Source organism: Calonectris borealis, chromosome 3 (assembly GCF_964195595.1).
Source record: "Calonectris borealis chromosome 3, bCalBor7.hap1.2, whole genome shotgun sequence".
In the NCBI taxonomy this organism is placed as follows: Eukaryota; Metazoa; Chordata; class Aves; order Procellariiformes; family Procellariidae; genus Calonectris; species Calonectris borealis.
The window spans coordinates 109,277,959-109,301,434 of NC_134314.1; the positions used below are offsets into that span (position 1 = coordinate 109,277,959).

The 23,476-nt window shown below is 44.1% G+C and overlaps 1 protein-coding gene across 6 annotated transcripts; it reads left to right on the plus strand.

Moving 5' to 3' along the window:
* Window positions 1–4,427: 4,427 nt before the first annotated feature.
* PSEN2 (presenilin 2) lies at window positions 4,428–23,467 on the plus strand. 6 transcript variants are annotated; one of them, XM_075147274.1, is made up of 14 exons: window positions 4,458–4,532; window positions 5,171–5,241; window positions 5,330–5,489; window positions 6,599–6,641; window positions 10,111–10,306; window positions 10,991–11,220; window positions 12,190–12,331; window positions 13,219–13,286; window positions 14,099–14,319; window positions 15,170–15,268; window positions 17,067–17,144; window positions 18,772–18,891; window positions 19,227–19,345; window positions 20,926–23,467. In XM_075147274.1, the coding sequence occupies exons 5-14, from the start codon at window positions 10,163–10,165 to the stop codon at window positions 21,079–21,081; spliced, it is 1,377 nt and encodes a 458-aa protein (XP_075003375.1). In that variant the 5' UTR covers window positions 4,458–4,532; window positions 5,171–5,241; window positions 5,330–5,489; window positions 6,599–6,641; window positions 10,111–10,162; the 3' UTR covers window positions 21,082–23,467. The 6 variants fall into 6 exon arrangements, with proteins under 6 accessions (XP_075003371.1, XP_075003376.1, XP_075003375.1 ...); XM_075147272.1 differs by lacking the exon at window positions 6,599–6,641; XM_075147273.1 differs by lacking the exons at window positions 4,458–4,532; window positions 6,599–6,641 and adding an exon at window positions 4,679–4,793.
* Window positions 23,468–23,476: the final 9 nt, after the last annotated feature.

Here is a 23,476-nt window from a genome sequence, read left to right on the forward strand (position 1 = left end):
GGAGTGTAAGTCTAAACTGTCTCTTGGATTTGAGGCTTCATGGATACGCCAATGTGGGATCTTTAAAAATCAACACAGAAGCGTGACACAAATATATGATACCAATCCACAGGTCATTATGATACCAATATGTATGATACCAATAGGTATATGATACCAATCTCAGGTCATTACATGGCTGCATGCTAAGTAATTTTATGAATGAGCAGATCTCCTTCAGTTACGAGAAAAATGTTTACTTTGGTATTCAGTAATGACCTTTCCTTGAGGGACTGCAGATTTACAGAGTGAAATAAACTGAGCAAGACACTTGGAAAGTACTGTCTATTCTAGCATAAAACCTCAGATACGCTGGGCCTGACACTATTCATATCTTCTGTGTAAGCATAAGAGCTTTTAATGTTATTTTTACAAATGGTGTTGTGCCTGTTCCCATTCGAAAGCCAAGGGAGCATCTCAGTGTTTGAATTTGTGTCAGTAGTCCTATTTCTGGGTATTATTTATACCTTCTGAAATAAAACAGTCCTTGGATATATTTGGAGGATTGTAACAGTTTATGACCAAAAACTCCCTGAGATCTCCTACTGTAAATGTCTAAGTACTAAAATGGAACACATTAGGGCAATCCCACAGAATGTCCCTATGTTCTTCAGAACCACCACTAGCCTGGCGACAATTGCTTCTGGCGAGAGACACTGATCTCCCGAGTCAAAAAGCTGTGATGCGGCTTGTCACATGATTTTCCTAGGAACTGGCATACTTTATATTATCTGTGAGAGATCCTACAAGGAAATGACTTCACAGATCTGTTTAAAGGACAGAAAAAAAGCAGAAATATTTTTGATGGTCATATGAATACAGTGCGGGGCTTTGCTCAAAGAGTCTTTTAACTTGCTCTCAGGTCAGATGCTTCTCATGTGATGCAGCTAGGAAAAAACCATGTGAAGGGACATTCTGACTGAAAGCTATGTGGTAGTAGCTCTCAAGGAAGGAGAGACTGAAACAACTCTTTGTCTTCCTATTACCCACTTTAGGGTACAGAAGAGGGACACTGAGTTAAGCTAGATTTTTGCCTCCAAAAACTACAAAGGGAGACAGGCAGAATATGCATTCTCAGAAAGACGTCTGGGTTTCACATACCCATAGCCCCAGTACCGTCAGTTTTTGCGCTTTCATGAAGGTTGCAGTACATGTAATTTTTCCGAAAACCCTTTGTTAGGTTGCAGAAGACTCGTCCAACAGGGTGAGAGCAAAAGGAAGGATCCCGTGAGAATGTGGAAAGAAGCAAGGAATTTGTTTGTCCCTAAACTCCAGGCCAGAGACCTGACTAGACGCCTGTGTAATTCATGTTTATTTTCTCTTCTCCCAGAGCCCTTTATACTCAAGAGCAGCATTTTTAAGAGAGAAAAAAAGCTGCAAGTTTAGCTGCTAAAGCTGCTGAGAAAGGCCAACTGGGCTTGTAAAACCAGTTCCCATCCCTTCAGCCCCTAGAAGAAGGAGACAAAGCCCACCCAGCAGTTAAGGAAGAAGGCTGTTAGTAAGGATGGGAGAAAGCCTGACTCTCTCATCTCTGTTGTCTTGCAGCCTGATTATGAGCATGGCTTTTAGTAAACCTTTAGGTATTTACAGCCTCTGAAATCCACATGGCTATGCTGAATGGGGTATCTGCTACCCACTGTTTAATCAAAGAGAGCTTGCTTCCTAAGAGGCTGCCCAACTCAGGTGAACATCCACATGCCTTCATTTCAGGGGGCTTGGGACTGCATGGAAGGCTCAGCTTTCATTTGAAAAAGGTAGTGGGGAAAAAACTCCACTTCTCTCTCTGTGAAAATTGAGGGGAAAAATAGCATAACAGGTGTTAGCAATAAAAATTTCCTGAGAGATTAAAAAAGCAGAAGGCAAATGAAAACCACTCAGTATTACTATTTAAAATGTCAGGATTTGGAGGAAAAGGGGAACCTGCATCAGAATTCTGGGGCACGTGGCCTTGAGAATACAACCAAATTATTTGCAAGTCCTGGGCATCTACCGAGATAAAGGTAAACACAGATGTACCGCTGACTGGAACTGGCCAGAGGAAGGGCAGTAAAATGAACCTAGAATTCAGAAAAACAGCATAAAAAGGGAAGGGGAAGAGGGGGCAAGAAAAAGCATTAATTACCAAAGATTGCTGTGTCCATTCTGTGGCAGAATCGGAGTGAGATGAGAGAGAAAAGACTAAGGGAGACACTGATGAGGTGTTAGTGAAAAATGAAGAAAGTTTACCCGTAAGAAAACGCATTTGCTCCTAACTCAGCAAATCACTCTATATGGATGAAATCTGCAGACAGCTCCAGTGACTTTAATGGGCCTAAGATCAACTTACCTATTGCCTGCACGGATTTATGGCAGGCCAGGAGTTTCACTGGAACGTGCTTGTTGCTGGCTCAGTGATGCCTCTGGGCAGGCTCAGATGGACTGGCCAGCTGCCAGCGAGGTGAAGAGCAGCGCAGTTCAGACTGTCAATGCTTTGGCTTTGAAGACGTAAAATGTTTTAAACCAGCTAAATATTTTTACTATTATCCCAAATTTGCATCAGATATGTAAGCTCCACATAAAAGTAAAGGGGTATAAAACTACTGTCAATTGTGGAAAATCTGAGCGTCAAAATCTTTTCTTCTCCTAATATTAAACAAACTTGATGCAGCTGAGCGTACAATGTGCGAAGGATTCAATTCATCAGAGAAATTCCCATTTAAAAAAAACTCCAGCTGGATCAAGTGCCCAGTGAAAAGGAACTCAGTGAAAAACAGCTCAGCACGAAGACCAAGGATAGACACAGCCTTTGAGAGAAACCTGTTACAAAGAGCTCTGATACTCTGCTACTGAAGAATGCAGCCAAGCACACAGTTTATCAATTTTCCTAAACTGACTTTACCTTGGCAAAGGACAGCTGGTCATGCTTTGATAGGCAGCTCTCTGGGGCTCTGAAGAATTTTACATGTAACTTATTTCTGTGTGCAAAGTGGCTCAAAGTAAGGATTACAAGTATAAGGAAGGTGTATCACTTGTGACCAATATTGTACAGGAAATTCAGGGAAAAGAACGTAATGGCCAACATAGATTTGGAATACGCAAAAAATTCCATTTTGTCCAATCATATATAGTGGGGCAGTTCAGTTATTGTACCTCATGTATCCTTCATTGCCATCTTCCTCTTCATTCTTTTTGTATGCAAGATCATCATGGACGGCACAAAGCAAAGAGGAAGGTGAAGCTCTGCTGCAAATACTCCCTGTCTGTGTCTGAGGTTCCTCCTAAGCAACAACAGCAGTGGAGGGAATTTACCATGATTCTAGTTTGTGTCTCTGGCCCCACAGATATTGAGCAAGTGCTACAGAGCTGCCAGAATCTTAATTTCACTTAACTGTTGCTTGATAAAACAATGGGAACAACAGAGGCACAGGAGTGGTTTGAACGCTGATTGAAAAACAGTTTCATCTGTCTACAGGATTATCTTGCATACTGTCATGCTAATTTTTTTTTTTAAATTTTAAACAAAAAGGCTTATACTCTGAAAATACAAACTTCTCGGACCCATAGCAAATAATGTGAAAATGTTTGTAATTTTCTTTTATTAATCCCTCTGATCTACAAACTTAGCAGAGGTCAGACACAACTCCAGAAGAACCATTCTTCGGCCATTTCCTCTGGTTTCTCTATTTACTCCTCCATGCTTCCCCCTTATCTTTTTATTTCAATCAGAATCTGCACAGTCGCATAGCTTTCCTATTTACTGAAGGCCGTTAATAAGCATTTAAATGCCTCAAAAACGCCAGTGGCTCAGTTAGCTACAGGGTCTGTAAAAACCTAAGTTATGGGTGTAAAGCCAGGCATTTTCAAGCAATTCACCTGAAATTGCCGTTCACCGGCATTACAATTTCACACGTCCAGCTGTGAGGAGGCAGTCATTAAGCCTGAGGGGAAGCTGACGGTGCTTTACCAGGCAGCTCACTCCTATTACCTACACACTTCGTGTCTCCACAGAGCCACTTCTCGCAGTGCCTGGCCACTTAACGGCAGCCGGGAGGAGAGGGCCCCGGCCGAGCTGAGCCATCGGTTTCCCTCGCTACCGCCGAGGAGAGAAGCGCTGATATCAGCGTCCGGTTGCGGGAGCCACGGCTCCTTACTGGGCGCTGCCGCTCCCCGCCAGCAGGCCCACCTACCCCCCAGTCCAGCCGCGGCCCCCAGTGACCCCTCGCAGCCGAGGACACCCCAGCACCGCCCACAACCGCCCCACTATGGCGGCGCACCCACTGGCCGCCGCCTCACGGCCGCAGGGAGAGGGCGCGAAGAGTCGCCTGCCTATTGGCCATCCGTTTTCCCACCCTTCTTTCCCATTGGAGGAGAGTGGCTAGTGGGTGGGGGCACTCGCCGAGCGACAGCCGCTGCGGCGAATCGGCGGGCGCGCTCGTCCCACCGGCCAGCGTTGGGGGCCAGAGTGCGCCGGAGCCAATGGGAGCGGAGAGGAGCCCGTGCCGTGCCGGGAGCAGGTAAACAGCGGCGGCTGCTCGGGGGGCCCCGGCGGGGTCGGCCGCGGGGCCTGGCCCCGCCGGGCCGCCGCGGGCTCCGGCTGCCCTCTCGCCGGGGCGGGGCGGCGCCTGAGGGCCGGCCGGCGTTCGCGCGGGGGCTCGGGGTCGCCGCGCTGCTGGAGCCGTGCGAGGCCCCTCCTCTCCACGCCAGGGCCCGGCACAGAGGTTGGGGGGAAGGAGGTCCGGCAGCCTTGCTGGCTCCTTCTGGTGAAAGTTATGTGTGTGCGTGTGTATACACATGTATGTATATTTTTATATATGTGCATGTTATAGATATGTGTATATATAAAATATATATTTTTATATATGTGTTTGTGTATATATATGTGTAAAATACAACAATATATGTATATATATTTCTCCTGGGCGGTGGCATTCCTGCCCGCAGTCCAGGGTTTCGTTTGGAAGCGCTGCCGGCACACCTGGAATGGCAGCCAGATTTTTAGGCATTAGAAAGGGGAGCTGGGGAAAACGCCTGCATGGGTGCAAGGTCTCCTTCTGGCCTCCCGCGCAGCCTCTGCCTGGCAGGGTTTTTCTGTCGTTTTCGGTTTTTTTTTTTTTTTTCTTTAGAGTGTTTGTTGTCTCCTTCTCTCCGCCAGCCGCTGCGTGCGTGGCCGGGCTGGCCATGCGCTTGGACGGACACGGAAGCTGACCCGGCCCCGCAGCCCCGGTGCGTACGCTGTGCCTGCCGGCGGCTGGGGGGGAGCGGGGGCACCTGGGGCTCCATGTCCTCATGGCTGGCTGTCCCGGGTGCTCAGGTAGGACATGGGAACCCAGCCCCAACACAGGTGTCCTTGGGTGTCCCCGGTGAGTCGCCTCCAGCACCTGCTGGGTCAGATGCCCCCGGCAGTGTTAGGACCAATGCGAGTAGCTGCTCCTGCGCGCGAAGTCTGACCCAGGCTTCGAGGTTTTACTGGTGTAAGTGGGTCTGCGGGGCTGTGGCGCCTTTATGCTGTGACGAGAAGCTGGCTGCTAGTGTATTTGGGCTTAATGCTGGCAAAATAATCCTGATGCTCTTGGGGAGGGTCTGATTTCACCTCTGCCGGCAAAATAACCCTTTGGGGCTATGTGGTGCCTTTCTTGTGGGGCAAAAGAAAGTAGTACTAGTTCAGCTATGTTGGTGTGCCCTGAGAAAGAGAGAGAGGGCTACAAATCTGTACAACTTCCCGTAGTATCTCATGTGGTGTTATTTTTGCATTCTGGGGCTGAAAGTGAATGGCATTTGCAAGTTCTTTTCTGACCACTGAGACGGTGTGTTCCAAGGCCCCTGCCATTTTAGCAGCATGCACGTTCTAGCTTTATTTATTGGCAAGAACCTGGAAATCTTTCCTTCTAATTTTGGCCCCACCACTTAGGATTTCTTCAAAGTTTTTTCCTCTTCTTTGTATTTACCAACAGCAGTGATTACTACAGCTGAAACTTAGGAGAACATCAGGCTGTCAGCATCAGCCCAAAGCTTTCCCTTGATCTAAATATAGCAAAGGAAAACTACTTCTCTTCATCTAATTGCCATTGAAGAGAACAATACATATAAGCAGGAATTTTAACTCTCAAGTGGATTATTAACTATTCTGCCAGCCTATAGCAGCTGTTTTGTGCTGTATATTGTACTGGTATTATTTGTGATGGTTGAAATGCAAAGCAAAGGACTGAGGTTTGTTTGCAGCACAGTGATGTTGCAGCATGAAATTAAAAGGCAAACCGAGGCTAGATCCTAATGTTAGTGTGAATTGGCCCAGTTTCATCAAAATCCATAAAGCTGATTTATTGCAGTTGAGGAAAGAGGTCCCTTGCACGAAGGACATCTGGAACGAGAGAAATGGTGTCTCCGTCAGGCTTCACGAGACTGCTATAAAGCAGGAGTCATTGTATTCCCACTTCAGCTGCCCCATTATAAGAAGTACTTATTACTGACCTAGTTTTTGTCCCCTTTTATTTTTGCTATACGGTTTTGAGAGTTTGGTCTTTTGGCTCTTAAACATCGTATGATTTTTGAGTGGGACCTAATGGTTTGAATCCATCCACAGAGGAAAAGAGCAAAACCTTGCCTGATACCCTGCAACCTACTGGGTCAGTTTGATGATGGTCTGGCACGTGTTGTTAATCATCTTCGTTTACTCTATTTGGTAGACCATGCTCTGTAGCTTTCTGTGAATATAGATACAGCTTGCATTTCCACCCCACCCCGAAAGCTCCTCCTGTTGCTGTAGCCAGAAAGGAAGCATGCTTGTCTCAGCCCTCCATGCTTTCCTTTCCTGAACTGTCCCTGCCCCTTTTCAGCTCAACCTAGGAAAACACAGTCAGTATGCAACAATATATTTGGTGTCATGCGCACGAGGAGGAAAGAAGGTTCCCATGCTTTCCATTATGGGATACACAGCGTCCTTGGGAGGCAGAAATCATCTCTGCAAGGCCCCTTCCCTTAGTTTAACCAGTGAAATGATATCAGAAAACAGTGTGGCTTTGTAACACCCTTCTCTTGGTTGCCTGGTGCTCTGTGGCTCCCTTTCTGTTTGGCAAGCAAACCCCAGGGCAGAGGCTTTCTCTTCTTTCGCTCTGCTCAGCCCAAAGGGTGCTGTCGTGCTGGGTAGGTGGGTGTGAGAGTGACCAGGGTGGTCCTTCGTCCCCTGAAAGACACACTGCTTAAACCAAAGCTCTCTCTGGCAGGCAGCACAGCATTGGTGCCAGTTCAAAATGCAGCTCTGATGAATAAATAGGGGCATTAGACAAACTCGCTGCTGGGTCTGTGGTGGGGCAGAGGGGGAGGGCCCGTGTTCCTGCCTCTGCAAACCGTATGTCAAAGACCCCTGCTTGGCTAAGAGCCTTGCTACCATAGGTGTTGCAGACCTGAGGTGAGGGTGGGCTGGTTGTCTGGGAGTGAGCAGGGGGCTTGCCACTGTAAGGCTCAACCCTACTGGAAGGGGGATGGCCCAGTGCTCCCTTTTGCTCCCATGGGCACTGGCACTGGGGCTGCTCGCATAGCCAGCCGGGGAGCCGGTCCTGCTGGAACCTGGCTCTGTGAGAGCAAAGGAAAACAAGTGCCCATTGTCTTTTCAAAAGAGCTAGACAGCTGATGACCACCTGGTGTTGGCACCAGAGAGACTGAGGGTGGTGGGACAACCCCTTTGGCAGGACCACATATTTAGGTCAGTTTAAGGCAGCTGTGAGTACAGCATCTGAGGATTTGTTGAGGGCTGGTTGCCACAGGAGCTCCTGTAAAATTCCAGATGTGTTGGGGTCTGTTTGTGTCAGCCCTCACTGAAACCAAAGCCTTGTAAACAAGGGACAGTAAAGCTGTGTTCAGGCCTGAGTCTGCCGGCTGACCAGAAGTATTGTTGCATCTTTGCATTTGTCCCTATCTTTGTTGAGGGAGAATAACAGAAAATGTCCAGCTTAAAAACAGTTGTATTACAACATAAGATTCTTTTTCCATGTAATCGTAGAGGTTAGTAATTAGTACTGTGTTTCTGCTATTGGTTTAACTCCTCCCGTCGCACAATTAGGGTGTTGAAAGTAGGCTAATTGGCCGTCCCTTCTAAATCCTCTGCAGAATTGCTCTCTTCATATAGCAAAAATTGTGTTGCAGTTTCTTAAATAGTGGGAGAAAAAGTTCTTTAATATTTTCATTGGGCTGTTAAAACCTAATATTGGTCTCGAACTATCAGAGAGTAGATCTTTATTTCTTCCCTGGTCTCTGACATGGGCAGAAGGTTTTGAGAGTTATTTAAATTCTGTGGGTCACAGATCTGATGGCATGCATAACTTAACCTGTTCACAGATCCAGAAGTATGTCATGATCGAATGACTTCATGTACCCAACTTCTTTAAAGAAGGCCTAAATCCTATAACTGAACCAGAATCTAGGCTCTCAATTATAAATTATGAGCCCCCACATACTCAGTTGGAAGAGCGTGTTAAGCACCCCAAGTGGAGATTTCGGGCTCTGTAAGAAATAACCAGACAAATGCAGGTCGCAGGCATCTCACTCAGTAAGAACACAGTATTACTGTGAAGCTGACAGGCCTGGCTCGAGGGCTACCCCTTTGCTTCCCCTAACCGTACCACTTTTATCACTAAAACAGGAACAAAATTATATGCAAAGGCTTGAAAAGAAGGCAGGGGAGGAGCAGATGTCTGAAAACTGTTTCACTTGGGCAGACTGAGTTGACATTCTGAAACTTCTTGAAAGTGCCAGATGTGTTGAGGAGGTTGTGAAAGAAAGGGGAATCTCCTACTCCTCCCTCTTTTCTTCCTCCAAAGTGAATTTCAATTTCTTTAGTGAGAAGCAAGAATATCTCACAGATCTTCAAAGTATCCACTCTGACCTCTCAAGTTGGCTGATAGACAGCATAGTGTACTGGTTGGACTGTGAATGTGATTCAGATATAAGTGACTGCGTCCAAGTCACTTGGCTTCTTCAGCTTCCTCTTCTGAGTTGGATATATTTCCTGAGACACACAGACTTCTTGCAAGATACTTGGATAAAATACTGCAGAGGAGAGGAGGTGTCCTTGTAGATATTATAGCTTAACAGTGCATTAGAGGTCTGGTTTTGCTTACGGACAGGTGGTTGAGAATCAAAAGGTGACTGAATTACCCTTATTTACTCCAGTTGCTTTGTTAAGCTGACTTAATAAAGGTTAAAAGGAATTTTCCTACCACTTGCCTTTAGAGCTTCCTGAAATCCTGGCTTTAAGGCTGTTCTGCAGTATCCAGGGCTGTGCACCTCTTCTCTCTGGTGTCTAGAAGGAAGAGCTGTTCCTCTCCTCTCTGCACTGTGCCACCGCTTTGCTTGTTTTTCTGCACAGTAGTAGGTGGAAAGAGGCCAAACGTTTCTAGCCCCGCTTTTATACTCCAAGTTGTTGCCCATCCAAGTGGTTTTGCTTTTAATCACAAGGCAACATAAGGGGAGGAAAAAAAAGTGGCTCACCTAAGCAGACAGGTCTTCTCCCTTCTATACAAATCTCTCCTTGTCCACAGGCAAAGAGAAGAACTGCTTATGAAATTCATCTGGTTAATAAACAGTCACAACAGAGAAGACGGCGTGTAACTCCTGCTTAGTGGCGTACGTAAAGCTGAGGCTCCAGGTTACTAAGAAACTTCTGCTACCTGCCGATGCTTGCAGGAGTGTTGTGTAAGAGCCGAGCTCTCTTAGCTTTCTAGCGGGCAGCCAACATTTGAGGTGAAGCTTTGTTTGGCCCGTGCAAAAGACACACTAAGCACTGAGAAACCTCTTTGTGAAAGTCAAGGTGTGCTAATGGGAGGGGGAAAATAGAGGCAGCAACTGTGAAAGTTGTGGCAAAGGAAAAGTATTAAATTGCTTCAGTACTGCATTTTGCTGTTTTCCCTGACTGCAAAAGTCACCATGACTTTAACATGCCTGGGGTGACAGCAGGCTAAATCAGCTGTTAGAAGGAGATGGAGTTCCATAGCGTGCTGTAGCCTCCCTGCTGAAATTGTGTCTCCTTTTCAGCCTTCCAGTTGTTTGCACTGCGGTGTTCACTGTTTCTCATTCCTTCTGCTCTGCTTGTCCCCTTAGCCTTGAATAGTGCTTGGCCGTGCTCCTCCTGAGTGCTCCCTGGAAAGCGATAATGATCACATTCATGAACAACTCGGACAGTGAGGAGGAGCCCTGCAATGAAAGAACATCCCTGATGTCTGCAGAGAGCCCTCCAGTACCCTCCTACCAGGATGGCCTGCCAGCCTCAGAAGCAGGGGAACCGCAGGCACATCGGGTAGGTGTGCGCCCTTCCCGGGGAGTGAAGAGATGGGGTATGATGATAGATGTAGTCCTGCTACCCCTCAATCCGTCCCAGGAGACTGGCTTGTAGGATTGGCTTTGGCCAGTGTTGTTTCTGTGGTGTCACTCTCAGCCAGCAGCAGCAGTGCCTGTTCCTATTTCTTCCACTGTCACTTTCCTCCCCTTTTTATTTCCATATATAGTCCTCCCTTTTCCTTCCTTTTGGTAAAGATATAGGCTTTTAATCAGGACCTGATGCACGTATGACTCTTGCAGGATATCCTTTTCAGCCTTCTTGTTTTGCCAGGAACCCTTTGTCTGGTCAAATGCAGCAAATGTTTGAACAGAATCTAGTCCTGCTGCCAGCAAAGCAAGCACAACATTGCTGTGGGAGGAGGAACTGATCAAGCTTATGCCACCTCAGATGACATTTTTTCTATCTCAGTTCTGTGCATCTTGCCCTTCATGTGCATGTGTCCATCTATATATTTGGACTTGAAGAGGCCCTTAGATATTAATGGTTTTGGTTTAAAAACTCCATTGCAGCCTGTTTCTAATGGAATTTCTAATTGTATTGTTCAGTTGGTACCTTCCTATTAGGAACAAGTTGAAATATGATGGAATGAAGCTTTGAAAACTAAGAAAAGAAAGTCATATATTTGCTAATATTTCTTTTCAGAAGAGGCGAACAGGTAGCAGCCGTAGCCCTAACAATATTGCTGATGGGGATATGTCTGACTCGGGTGTTCCAGTGAGAGAAAGCACCTTGGAAAATGAAGAGGAGGAACTGACTCTGAAATATGGAGCAAAGCATGTAATCATGCTCTTTGTGCCTGTCACCCTTTGTATGATTGTTGTCGTCGCCACCATAAAGTCAGTGCGCTTCTATACGGAGAAAAACGGGCAGCTGTAAGTGGGGCCTTCAAAACAGCCTCTGAGTACATGGGATCCCTAGCTTTACACATATGTTCCACGCACACACAGAGTGCTTCCTTGGCAGGTTGGGAGAACCTTTACACAGCTAAAGGTGGCTGTGTAAACATACAAAGATCTTACTAAAGTATGCCATGTTCATCTGTGTAAGTCTTTCCATACCTGCATTATACTGATTCGTTAGCACTGTCATTAGGGCACCTTAAGCGAAGCCTGTGAGCAGCGTAATAATGAATTTGCTTCGTACTGCAGCATAAAAGGCCCAGGCTGAACTTCTAGTCTGTTCACCCACTAGCTGGCAGCAATCAGGGAATAGCATGTTCATTTGGATGAGTGTCTCATTTCCTGATGACATTTCTGGTTCCTAAAGACTCATGGTGTGGATAAGTAATTCCATCCAGCTCTTGCTGACTGTGCCTGAGAACACTCCTGGGGCTCTAACTGCGTTTCACATGGCGGGTGGAGAAACGGGGACTCTGGTCCCTTGAACTGAACCAAAGGAAACAAAATGGAGGGGGGTGCAGGGTGATGAGAAGGGACAAAAGGGTCCAAGACTCTCCTACCAAGTGTGGAAAGAAAGAGTCCCCTGCCCTTTCAGGACAGCACCTTATTTCAGTTATCATGGAGAGGGTCCAGAGCATGCAGTAAAAATTCATGGTCTGGAGAGAAGTTACTAAAATTAAGTCATTTATACTCCAGGTCTTTTTGTTTAGAGCTCTGCCAGCCACAGCATCTCTGTAGGAATGTGATTTTGATAGAGACCACTAATCTTTAGTTGATAATTAACTGGAGCCCAGCCCCTTCAGAGGCTACATCTCATGTTTGCTGTCCTTGGCACTCATACCTCCCTTTCTTTCCCACACACGGAGAAGTCTGGTTTTATCTTGGGGCAGTTAGTTAGAATAGAATAGATGTACTTTATATGGCTTTTGCTTTATACTGCAGGATCTACACCCCTTTCAGTGAGGATACCCCATCTGTGGGCCAGCGTCTCTTGAACTCCGTGTTGAACACCATCATAATGATCAGTGTTATCGTTGTAATGACCGTGTTCCTAGTTCTACTCTATAAATATCGCTGCTACAAGGTAAAGCATTCATGCCACAGCCTTTTCCACCTATATGCTGTGAACTTGAGTTCAAGTGGGGCTTGCGTTCAGTGAAAAATACAGGCACTGCACTGGCTAGTCCACATGTTAGTCTTAGCAAGAATCATGTTGTACAAAAGCCTTTGTCAGCGGTGGTAGAGCTGTGCCCCCGAATATGCTTTGCTGTTATTTTGTCACTAATGGTAGGCTCTTAAAAACAAGGCCTGCTACTTTGTGTTAGTCAGGTCTGAGTCTTCTCCATCTGATCAAAAAGTTTTGTACTTTGTACTTATGGACTAAGTTGTACCATTTACTGTGAATGCCTTCTCTTAAGAAGTTTCAGACAAGCTTTATGGGAACTGGTATTCTTCCTGCCTGTGGAGGCTCTGGTGGAAGGGGACAAGGCTTGGAGGGAAAGGCACATTCAGGTTTTGTGGTGCCCAGGGAGTTGTTATATGTGCTACCAGCCCAGCATTTGAGCACTGGCCACTGCTGCTTTTTAAACTTGGCCCTGAGATGGATTTATTGTACAGCCTTGGGCAAACCTCTCCTCCTAGCAGAGAGAATGTGCTTACCTGTCTGAGCTAGGAGCCAGTATGGATACCCATGGAAATGGATAGGAAAGAGACTCAAAAAACCGAACCAAACCAACAAAAACAAACACCAAGAGATAGAATATAAAATGTGAGAGTTTGGAAAACTGGGAGCAACTGGCTGTCCCTCCTCCCTCACTGGCAGTGGGGAAGGCAGAGTCTTTGGAAACTGGAGGAGGGGTGAAGGAGGAGACTGTTGGACAATAGGAAGCTCTGTCAACAGCGCATGCAGCACTGTGATCTGTGTGAGGGGTAACAGCCCCTTCAATCGCTGTCTCTTCTTGTCCTTGATAGTTCATCCATGGCTGGCTCATCCTGTCGTCTTTGATGCTGCTCTTCCTCTTTACCTACATATATCTTGGGTAAGTGGGAATGGTGCAGGTAATCTGGCATTTCGGGGCTCCTTCACCTCTTTGCAGAAAATCCCCAACTTGAACAAGGAAAGGAATGCCTTCTTCAAATGGAGGTTTAAAAATTGTTAGAATGAGATAGCTTTCTTTTTTAAAAACTAGAGAATGAGGTCTTTCATAGGCAATACTGATTTTACAGGGCCTACTCTACAAAAATCACCGGGAGGTGATACCATGAGCATGAAATGAATGGGCTGAACCTTGTGGTAACAGAGGCCCTGAATTATGTATTGAGAAGCAAGTGGAAAGGAACTTTGTGTGCCGAGTTGGTTCTCTGATTTGTCTTGCCTTTTTCTCAGACTACGTTGTTTCAAGCTCATTCCCTTAGCTCCCAGCTCAGGTAGAACCAAGCTTTTAAATTGCTGGTGACACTTGCTAAAGCTTTTAATCTTTAACTGTGAGCATCATGCATCTGATGGGATGACTCTTACATGACTTCTTCGCTGCAGGCGGTCATGTAGCTGCAGGCCTATGTTCAGTTAAGACTTGAAATCCTGCCTGCTCAAACCCTTGGAATCACGGTTGACCTCAGGACTAAGGCACTGTGGTGCTTGTCTGCGCACACAGCACGTCCATCTCCTGCAGGAGGAACAGAGAGCTAAGAGCAGCAATTGGCCGCAAGGCAGGTTCCCCCTTCATGATGAGAGCTGCTTCTATCCTGCTTCCTCCTGGTGGAGTAGGAGGCTTGTTGAACTACAGCTAGTAGGATGCTTTGCTTGTCAGTTGCTTTTATTGCTTAGCTAAATTTTCTTGTTGTATTCCAGTGAAGTATTGAAGACATACAACGTGGCCATGGATTACCCCACTTTGTTCTTAGTCATCTGGAATTTTGGAGCTGTTGGAATGATTTGTATACACTGGAAAGGTCCCTTGCAGCTCCAGCAAGCATATCTCATTATGATCAGTGCTCTCATGGCACTGGTTTTCATTAAATATCTACCTGAGTGGTCAGCATGGGTGATTCTAGGTGCAATCTCCATCTATGGTAAGTCTGAGTTGTGACTCTCAAGGTGTGGCTCATGGAGAGGTTACTCTGAGGCAATCTCAGGACCATGTCTGTCATTCAGAAAACAACTTTATGGTGCTAACAGCTTTAGAAAGAGGCAGATGGGCAACTAAGTTGACTCCCTGGCTTGTCTCTTGATAACTTGTTCACGTAAGTACTGTAGCCCTACCATGTCTTTCGAAGTGGAACACCAAGTCAGGGAAGTACTGAACCACATCTGACTGCATGGTAGGGGTGGTTGGATTTTTATCAGTAGCAACCTGATAGTCTTGCAGGTTTTGTTTACGGTTATCAAGAGATCATGCATTTTGGTATGAGTTAAAAGTTTCAAGGGAACCTGCAGAACAAGAGGCAGCCGGGAGGTAACATTCACATTGGTGAGGAGCTCTGATGGAGTAGAGAGGTAGGCAAAGAGGAACTGGACCAAAGGCCTTCATTGATGTGAAACACAAGAGTCGGTGGACGTAGCTACGGATTGTGGAACGTGAACAAAGTACACCCAGTCCTCCTCTAATTAAATTTAACACCTTGATGTAATGCTGTCATCTATTTTCAAAAAAATAATGTGGTATTCTCAAGAGGCTTTTTATAGGATTAGCACAATGAAAACTCTTATTATTACATTAAGTGTGGGTGATGGTATTTTAAGTGAACAACATCTTCAAGGACTAGAACAGCTAGAGTTATACAAAGTGGCAGAAGCTGCCATTCAGGAGATCATGCAGTTAATATCGATAGATGTAATTTTGAGGGGAGAATAGCTTTTTAAAGAATGTAAAATATGCATGATAGTTTGAGACGAGATTGTCTGGTCCTTCTCTCTTTGCAGATCTGATGGCTGTTCTCTGTCCCAAGGGGCCACTGAGAATGCTGGTAGAAACTGCACAGGAGAGAAATGAGCCCATTTTTCCTGCATTAATTTACTCCTGTGAGTAAGATTAGAATGTTAATGTTTTTAACCAAATTAAACTCGCAACCTATTTCTGTGTCAAACCAGAGAGCACTATTTTAGTTACTTCCTTGCCCTAATACTGGTGCACATTTATGCTCTGGAACAGACCATTTGTAGGCGGCCTTGTTTATCAGTTACAATGGTGCTAACTCTAATTACCCAAAGCGAGACCACATTTGCCTTGTGAAGCTGAAATGTTTCAAAAGTAGATTTATCGTTTCATGAATACAGTGCGGAACATGCCCCTTTGTTCTGCATACAAAAACCTGTGTTAGATGGACAGTAGTGTTTGCAAAGTTCTGTGATTAGGTGATGCTCACTCAATACACTTATTCCCTGTGCATACGCTTTATAGACACACTTTAAATGTGTGATGAGGTTCCATTCTTCCTGCAGCCCCCCCCTTGCTCTGTGCACTGTACAGATGACCGTGCTTAGAATATATTTGCTTTATTGTTCATTGTATGGCTGCTCACTTTGTAACGTGCTCTATTCAAGTACTGCTCTGCAAATGAAATCAGTTGTCTCTTCCCTGGCTTTCTTGGGCTGTTTAACTATGATAGTGTCCAGTGTCCTTATCCACACAGGTATATATGTGCTTAAGATTAAGATAGTTGGAAGGCAGGTGACCTCAACACTCACGGGACCTGGACTCAAGTTCTTCATGGAGCTCAGTGACTTTTTCATTACATCGTTTGTAAGATGAATGGGTATTTCCAAATATTGGGTGCTAAGCTGAGGATGCCTACAACATGATTGATCTTTTTTTTCAAGTATTTAATGTTATATAAATGCTTTTATATGTTCCAAACAGAGCTTCTGTTGACTTCAGCTGACCTCCCTTTTACTGGAGATTCTGTTATACCGACCCGAGACAATCTAGATGAAGTCTCTCACATGTTTTAGTTAACAAGAGTTTCTCTAAAGGAGAATGCAATTCAACAAATAATAAATACTGAACAAAAAGTTCTTGTGCAGAACGTCAGTGTCTCCATTGCAAGACACATTCTGTGGCTCTCTCTAGATGCAAAAACATCACCTTGGCTGAGCTTGTAGTGGAAAAGCAGGCACTGTGTTTGCCTTGGCTTATTTTCTTTATTTAGCTTCTATAAAAACAGGAAGACCGATGCACACTTAAATAAACAGCTGATTTGAGTTCCATTCCAGTGATTTCAGAATGGTTTGTATTCCCTTTTAATTTAGGGATCCATCTCAAGAATAAACCCCCAAACATCCTTCAGTTGTTCTTGGAACCAAAACAGAACTAGCCAATATTTTGACAGGAAAGAACCAAAACAAACAGGCAGAGAGAAAACTGGCACTCTGACAGCTCCTGCATATCCCTTGATTGTGTGCTTTACCTTTAGCAGAACATGAGGAGTAAGCTGTGTAAGTTAACCTCTGGTTACTTTTTGTACTACCATCATTTCCTGGGCAATTGTTTTCTTTGAAGAGACAAGTCAGAAGCCAGGAAGAAAACAAAGAAGATGAGAACCCTAGTTCTGGATTTTTGCTTTCATTAGCTTCCAGAGAAGACTACACTGACTCTTAGCTATTTGTGCTCTGGGACTTTCTTAAAAACTGAATGGATGCACTGCCTTAATTTTCTCCCACTCTGCCACCTTAGTGCCTAGGAAACCAACTAAGAGTGAGTGTTTTAAAAGCATTTACAGGGACAACAGTTTATATTTTTAGGGACAGCTAAGTACTTACCTCTTCTGAGCTATAGTGACTGATGTTTTATGCAGCTGATTACTTTCTGTCTTTCTTTTAGCTGCTATGATGTGGACAGTTGGAATGGCAAAGCCAGACACAGCAGCAAGAGGACCAAGTCAGCAGACGTGGGATACAGGTTTGCTCGCGTGTCACTCTTCTATACAGAGCACTGTCTTATGGAAATAATGTGTGTGTTTGAGACTGCAAGTAAGTGTAAGCCCCTGAACCCTGACGGATACTTTTTTTTTTCAGCGTTGTTACATCAGTTGCAGAACTCGGTGATGTTCTGAAACCTGCTGTTTGGACTGGCAGCAAAGATGACCAGACGATGTAGGAAGCTCCAGTATTCAGGCTGCCTTTATTTAAAAAACAAACAAACAAAAAACCAAACAAAAGTGTTGTCCAACAACACTTCAGGTGTATGTCAAAGCTGAAAGCGAGCTAGTGGGGGTTTATATTTTCACTAGCTGGGGATGGTGAATTACAACATAGGCTCATAAATATAATGCCAATGAGCTGGTCAACTTAGTGCATTGCAGTGTGTTGCATTCAGGCCACTGCCACGGAACAGACATGCTTTCACCTAGCTGTAAGTGCAATATGGCTTACCCTGCCAAAAAAAATGAACGTCGCTACATTTACCCTTGGGTAAAGGCTTATGTTTGGGCAGTTACCCAACAGTAGCTGATGTGTTCCAAGTTTACATTCTTGCTGGTCCTGTGGTAATTTTTGTGCCTTTGCTTTTATCTTCTTGAAATGCAAGTTAAACTGCAGTTCTGAAGGTGATTGGATAAAATCTTGTGGTGTTGGGAGGACTTCCCATCCGGTCCTGTTGCATTTCAGAGATGACAGTACCTTTTTTATGTTAAAGCAATAAATATATGCTAAGGCTTGATAATTGAACGTGCTGCTTATTTTAGGATAAAGCAGCTGACATACTAACAAACCACAGGGACACAATCCTGCTTTGAAACTGGGCACAGAGCAGGAGGAAACTACATGCTGAGGCATACAGAATGCCACTGTGGAAGCTCTGTGTTTCCCAGATCACAGTCTGCTCACATCTGCAGCGGCAGCATCCCGTCAGACTGACGTGGACTGGAAAGTTTGTATGAGTGCTTCTGAAAAATAGGAACTGTCAGATAGAGTACTATATCACAGACTGGCTGCTTCCAAAAGCACTACCCAGGGCTCTGTTAGATGTGTTTAACAGGACAAAAAAAAAATTAAATCTGTGAACAATGAAATGTGTCCACTTACTACATGTGAACACCCAACCCCAATGTCAATGTGATTCAGGGCAGAACTTTTCTCATAAATGGCAGTCCTCTTAGTCATCCATTTTTGTCATACTACCAGTTAAGAATACCTGAGCACCTCCACCCCAAAGATATAACAATGTGGGAGTGCATATTAAGTTTACTTGGTTTTACTTGTCATTCTAGCCTGTGCAGAGCATTGCTTAGTTCTGTGTATGTACTCACTTGTTAAAGCCATTGAACTCCTGGGTAGCTGCCAAAGAAGCTGTGAACATGTACCCTTCCGACTGTTTCAAATAATAACACACGTTTTCCTCAAAGCCACTAAATGTCTCTACTTTACTGGTCCTGATGATCACACCTCCGAGAAACAAAGGGCTTACGCATTCCAGAGAAGCTTCACAGAAGTGTGGATTTCATGCATCAAAGCAAGTTATAAATATAGCTGCCTTTTGTGTTTCTTTTTTTTGTCCACTCTTCTTGGCCTATTTTTATGGAACCAAGCTGAGGATGGGAGAGAGAACCACAGGAGCCCTTCACACGCAGACTCTCAGATGCCGGAGACGAGGAGTCCTATTCCAACCCGCCCCATCACTTCTTTTGAGGAGCTCGAGGAGGAGGAAAGTAAGGGAAGCTTCATAACTTGTTTTCAGTGTAGTCGGAGTCAGCGCCTGACATTTTTACTTACTGTGGTTAACACTCTGTTACCCAGTTTGGTCTAATCGCAGTTAATTTGAAGAGTTGTGACTTGTTGAGCAACAAAGATCTTGAGTCTGACTGTATTACTTCTTGCTTCTGCAGTATCTGTTCTGGGATTATAGTTCCAGTGACATCTCTTGGCTATGCAGACAATTTAAGCAGGAACCTTCACCTGCTCCCCAGGGAACAAGAATTGTTCAGGAGGAGGCAGAACAGGAGGAGCAGAAGTAACACTTACTTTCTTTTTCCACTTCTCTCAGGGGGTGTGAAGCTGGGCCTTGGAGACTTCATATTTTACAGTGTGCTTGTTGGGAAAGCAGCTGCCACAGCTAGTGGAGACTGGAATACTACGCTGGCCTGCTTTGTAGCCATTCTCATAGTAAGTGAGCAAGCTTTTAAAAACTCGGTTACAGCCTGTTTAGCACAGCAGTGTTGCCAGAAGTACCAGCAGCTGGGCACTGCTAAATCTCTGCAGGTAACATGCTGGGTGTTTAGGAGAAACCACCAGTGGATTTCCCAGCCCAGTGCTCTTTCTATAAAGACAGGCTTTAAACAGCCGCTGGGAGAAGCTGAATGATATGGGCTGGGAGGGAGGACCCCTTGGAGCAGAGCCAAGTGTGGAGATGGTGGGGGTGAAACAGCCCCAGGGAAAATGGTTACAGCTGAACTGTTAGTGTATTTGCTTCAGTGTTAAAGATTGGGGACTTCCGCCAGCCACAAGAGTCAATATTATGAGTATTGATTGGCAAGTGTAGTTGAAAAGGTTAACTCCCTTTTGCTAAGGAGAACGGCTAAAAAGGAGGATGAAGACCTATCTTGTTCTTGTGTTCACGCTGGAAAAAACAGGAAGGAAGGAGACTTAAAACCATGGAAATTGTCAGTAAAAGCAGATGACAATCATACTGTAACTGCTAAAGGACGTGGTCCTGCCAGGTCTAATGACCACACACTGTTCCTAATTACTAGGAACTTGCTGTTTACAGCAGCATCCTCATGGAAGAGATCCCAAAGATAGTGCAAGACAGTGACTTTCACTTGTGAAGATCATGGATCAAAAACCATGAGAACTAGAAATGAGCTAACTTAAATAAAGTGTGTTGAGAGTAGCTTTCCTACCTCACACGTCAGAGAAACCTATAGGATCACCTAGCTCCATATCCTGGGGTCCAGCACAGGGCCCCTTCGCTGGGGGGAATGCTCTGTCTTGTCTGTCCATGAGGCCAAATGCCCCATTCTGTTTCTTTTATGGTGCTGTTAAAATTTTCAGAGCCTAGTGTCTCTGAAGTTTTGTCATCACGGAGGAAGAAAAAAAGGGCTCAGATGAGAGAATGCTAAATGTACTTAGCCATACTGTCTACCCAAAATGTACAAAAGCTTTCACGCATGCTCAGAAAACCAGATCTTGGCCTGCTATCCAGATAAAACCAGAATTCACCTACCATAGTAAGCAATCCAGTCAAAAGAACAGCAGTGGATATTTTGTTTTGGTTTTTTTGTTCTTTTTTTACCCCAAGAGACCTTGAAAACCAGGAAGGTGTTAGACGTACCTGCTGCTGTGTATTAGTCCTCCAGTGAAACTCCTTATCTGTGCAGTTCACTAGGATTTAAGTGCTTTTATCTGCTGGATCAGTACTTCATACGTAATGGCGTAGAACAAAATGTAAAATAATCTGTAAGTAAATTAACCTCTCGGGGTCAGCTGTATGTCAGCACTAGCTGTTTATACCACTTTCTCAGCAGAGAGCTGCGCTCAAGATTGCTGAAGGAAATATCTGGCCAGCTTGTGTGAAAGGTGAAGGTGTGGGCAAATGTACCTCATGCCACTGGTAGCTCCGGCAGGCTTCAATTGCTGTACAGTGTATATAGCTTATTATTTGTATATTAGTTTGTTGATGACAGATACGTTTCTGGGCTTCTTACTATATCTCCTTGTGTTTTTTATTCTCTTCTCTCTGGCAGGGTTTATGCTTAACTCTTTTATTACTGGCTGTTTTTAAGAAAGCACTGCCTGCTCTTCCCATCTCCATCACCTTCGGCTTGGTCTTTTACTTCTCGACGGACAACCTTGTGCGACCGTTCATGGACACCCTGGCCTCCCACCAGCTGTATATTTAGAAGAAGTGGGAGTTAGAGGATTCTTTTTAAAGCTTTGCTGTGAAGTATGGTACACTGTTTGGAATAAGTCATAAAGTTTTACACTTAGTGCCATATATTTGTAACACTAACTGTGACATGATGTGTACTAAAAATCTAATGGTTACATGTTGAACTGAGATTTTTCACAGGACTCTTGGACTCCAGTGAAAAGTCTGGCTCACTGCTGATGTCAGAGCATTACTTTTACGTCATTTGATGTGCACACTGGCTGTTGTGAGCACAGAAACCTGTACGTAGCATGAGACACTGGAGAGGTGAAGGGTTTGATCTGTGCTTCCAGAAGCTGAAGTGTTTTAGCCCTGGAATTGCAGTCAAGTTTAACTGTACTCTAGAATTGCTAATGCTTCACACTTTCAAAATGTGTAAACATGCGGTGCAAGTAAGTTGTACTTGTAATCAGAAAAACATAGTAGTCAGCATGCACAGAAGAGAGCAGTGCGTTACACCTGCTCGTGAATGTTGCAGAAGTGAGACTGAACTTCATAAGCTGGCCTCTGTGCACACAACTTCTGTAGAAATTGCCCCGAATGCCTATTTATTCTGACCTCAGTGAGACACAGTGAGCCGTGACAGATCTAGGCAGGATGTCACTGGTGGGACATTTAGGCATCAGGCTTCTGGTTCCGAGTGCATCCACTGCTGCAGCTAACAAGTGAAGGCAGGGCTGCCCCTTCCAACGCATCGGATCCTCAGCGTGGAAGACAGATACTGTCTCCTCCCAGCATTTTATCTTTTTGGAAGTCTTCTTCTAGGTCCATACTACAATCCTCAAATTACCATAAGGTGGAAATTACTGCACAACTCCAGTAAATCAGTTGACCTGTAACAACTTGTGTGTATTTCTGGTCTCATTTCTGTGCATTGTTGTAACCACTCCAAAGGAGGATTTACCTTTCCTTTATGAAGAGGTCCTCTTACAATGATTGAGACTTAATTTACCTAGTTTTTGGTACTGTTTAAAGATTATTTTTTTTAATTACAAATTTTAAAATAGCTATTTAATGTCAAAGGGACTCTTTTGGAAATACCCTGTCATAGTTTGTATCAAAATATGGGGATGCAAACTTTAATCTGCTGTTACATTACTCTACTTAATCATCATTAATGCTAGGAATATTTACACAGCCTCAAGTGAGTTCATTGGAAAAAAAAAAAAAATCACAGTGCTTGTTGCCAGTAAAAAATACAGGTCTGACTGAACCTTACTGTTTTCTCCACCTTTTAAAATCATTTTATTTCTACTCTGAGAGTCAGTTTTTTAGAAATAGCCAAGTTCTGTGATTTTTTTTCTTTTCTTTTTACTTGAGTGTCTGTTACGCAAACAAGCTCTGTTTTCTTTGACAGCTGATCAATGTCAGTGTTTCAAAATGTAACATTATGCAAGGTTTTGTGAATCATGCAATGTCATTGAGAGATGCAGAATTTAACCTCTGAAAATACTTTTTAGATAAGGCTTTGAACTACGCATTTTTAAGGTAGTGCTTTTTCCAATAGACTTGTTCAAGCTAATCTACTTTGATATTTAACAAGAACATCACACAGGTGATTCAAACAAATTTTTAAAAAGTGTGTAAGAGTTTTTACGAGTTGTGTGTGTCTCAGTTTGGACAAGTAAGTAATTCTTGCTCTTTGTTTAGTTTTCTGTCCTCATTTCTTACATTTGCAAGGTTTGGACTTAACAGCTGCGGAGTTAATTATTACTAAAAGGTATTTCCTTTGGAAACCTAAATCACTAGAGATCTGTCTGCTGATTTTTAAGGTTTATGTGAGAGTTGTTTTTTCTTTTTGTTTTTTTTTGTTTGTTTGGGTTTTTGTTGTTGTTGTTGGTTTTTTTTTAAACTAAAAGAGATATGGGGCCAAATCAGAATACAATCACTTGCAAACATGATTTTACTTTTTGCATTGCATAGTGTAGACAGGATGTGAAATACTTATATGTACTAAAAGAAAAATCCTGCTTGGCTTAACAGGGTTGTAGCATATTGTTAGAAACAATTTATTTCTAAGAAAGCAGAGTTGATATTTGAAGGAAACTGGAGGGGTACCTTCAAATATTGAAGGATCACTATTGGAGCTGGTGGTTTTCTGCAGATTTGTGCTTGCCAAAGATTGGCCTTCCACTGAGCAATTCTGCATAACTTATAAGAATTGTAATTTAAAAGGTAACAACAGATTCTGTCAGTGCAACAAAATGTATTGTCCTGGTAAGTGATAGGAGTATATCATGTATATACTGGAGTGGTTTTAATTGTGTAAAAGTTCATATGTATTTACTACAAATATATATATTCACTGTGTGTGTTTATGTGTGTATATACACACATACACACAAGTTTTAAAACGATATTGAGTG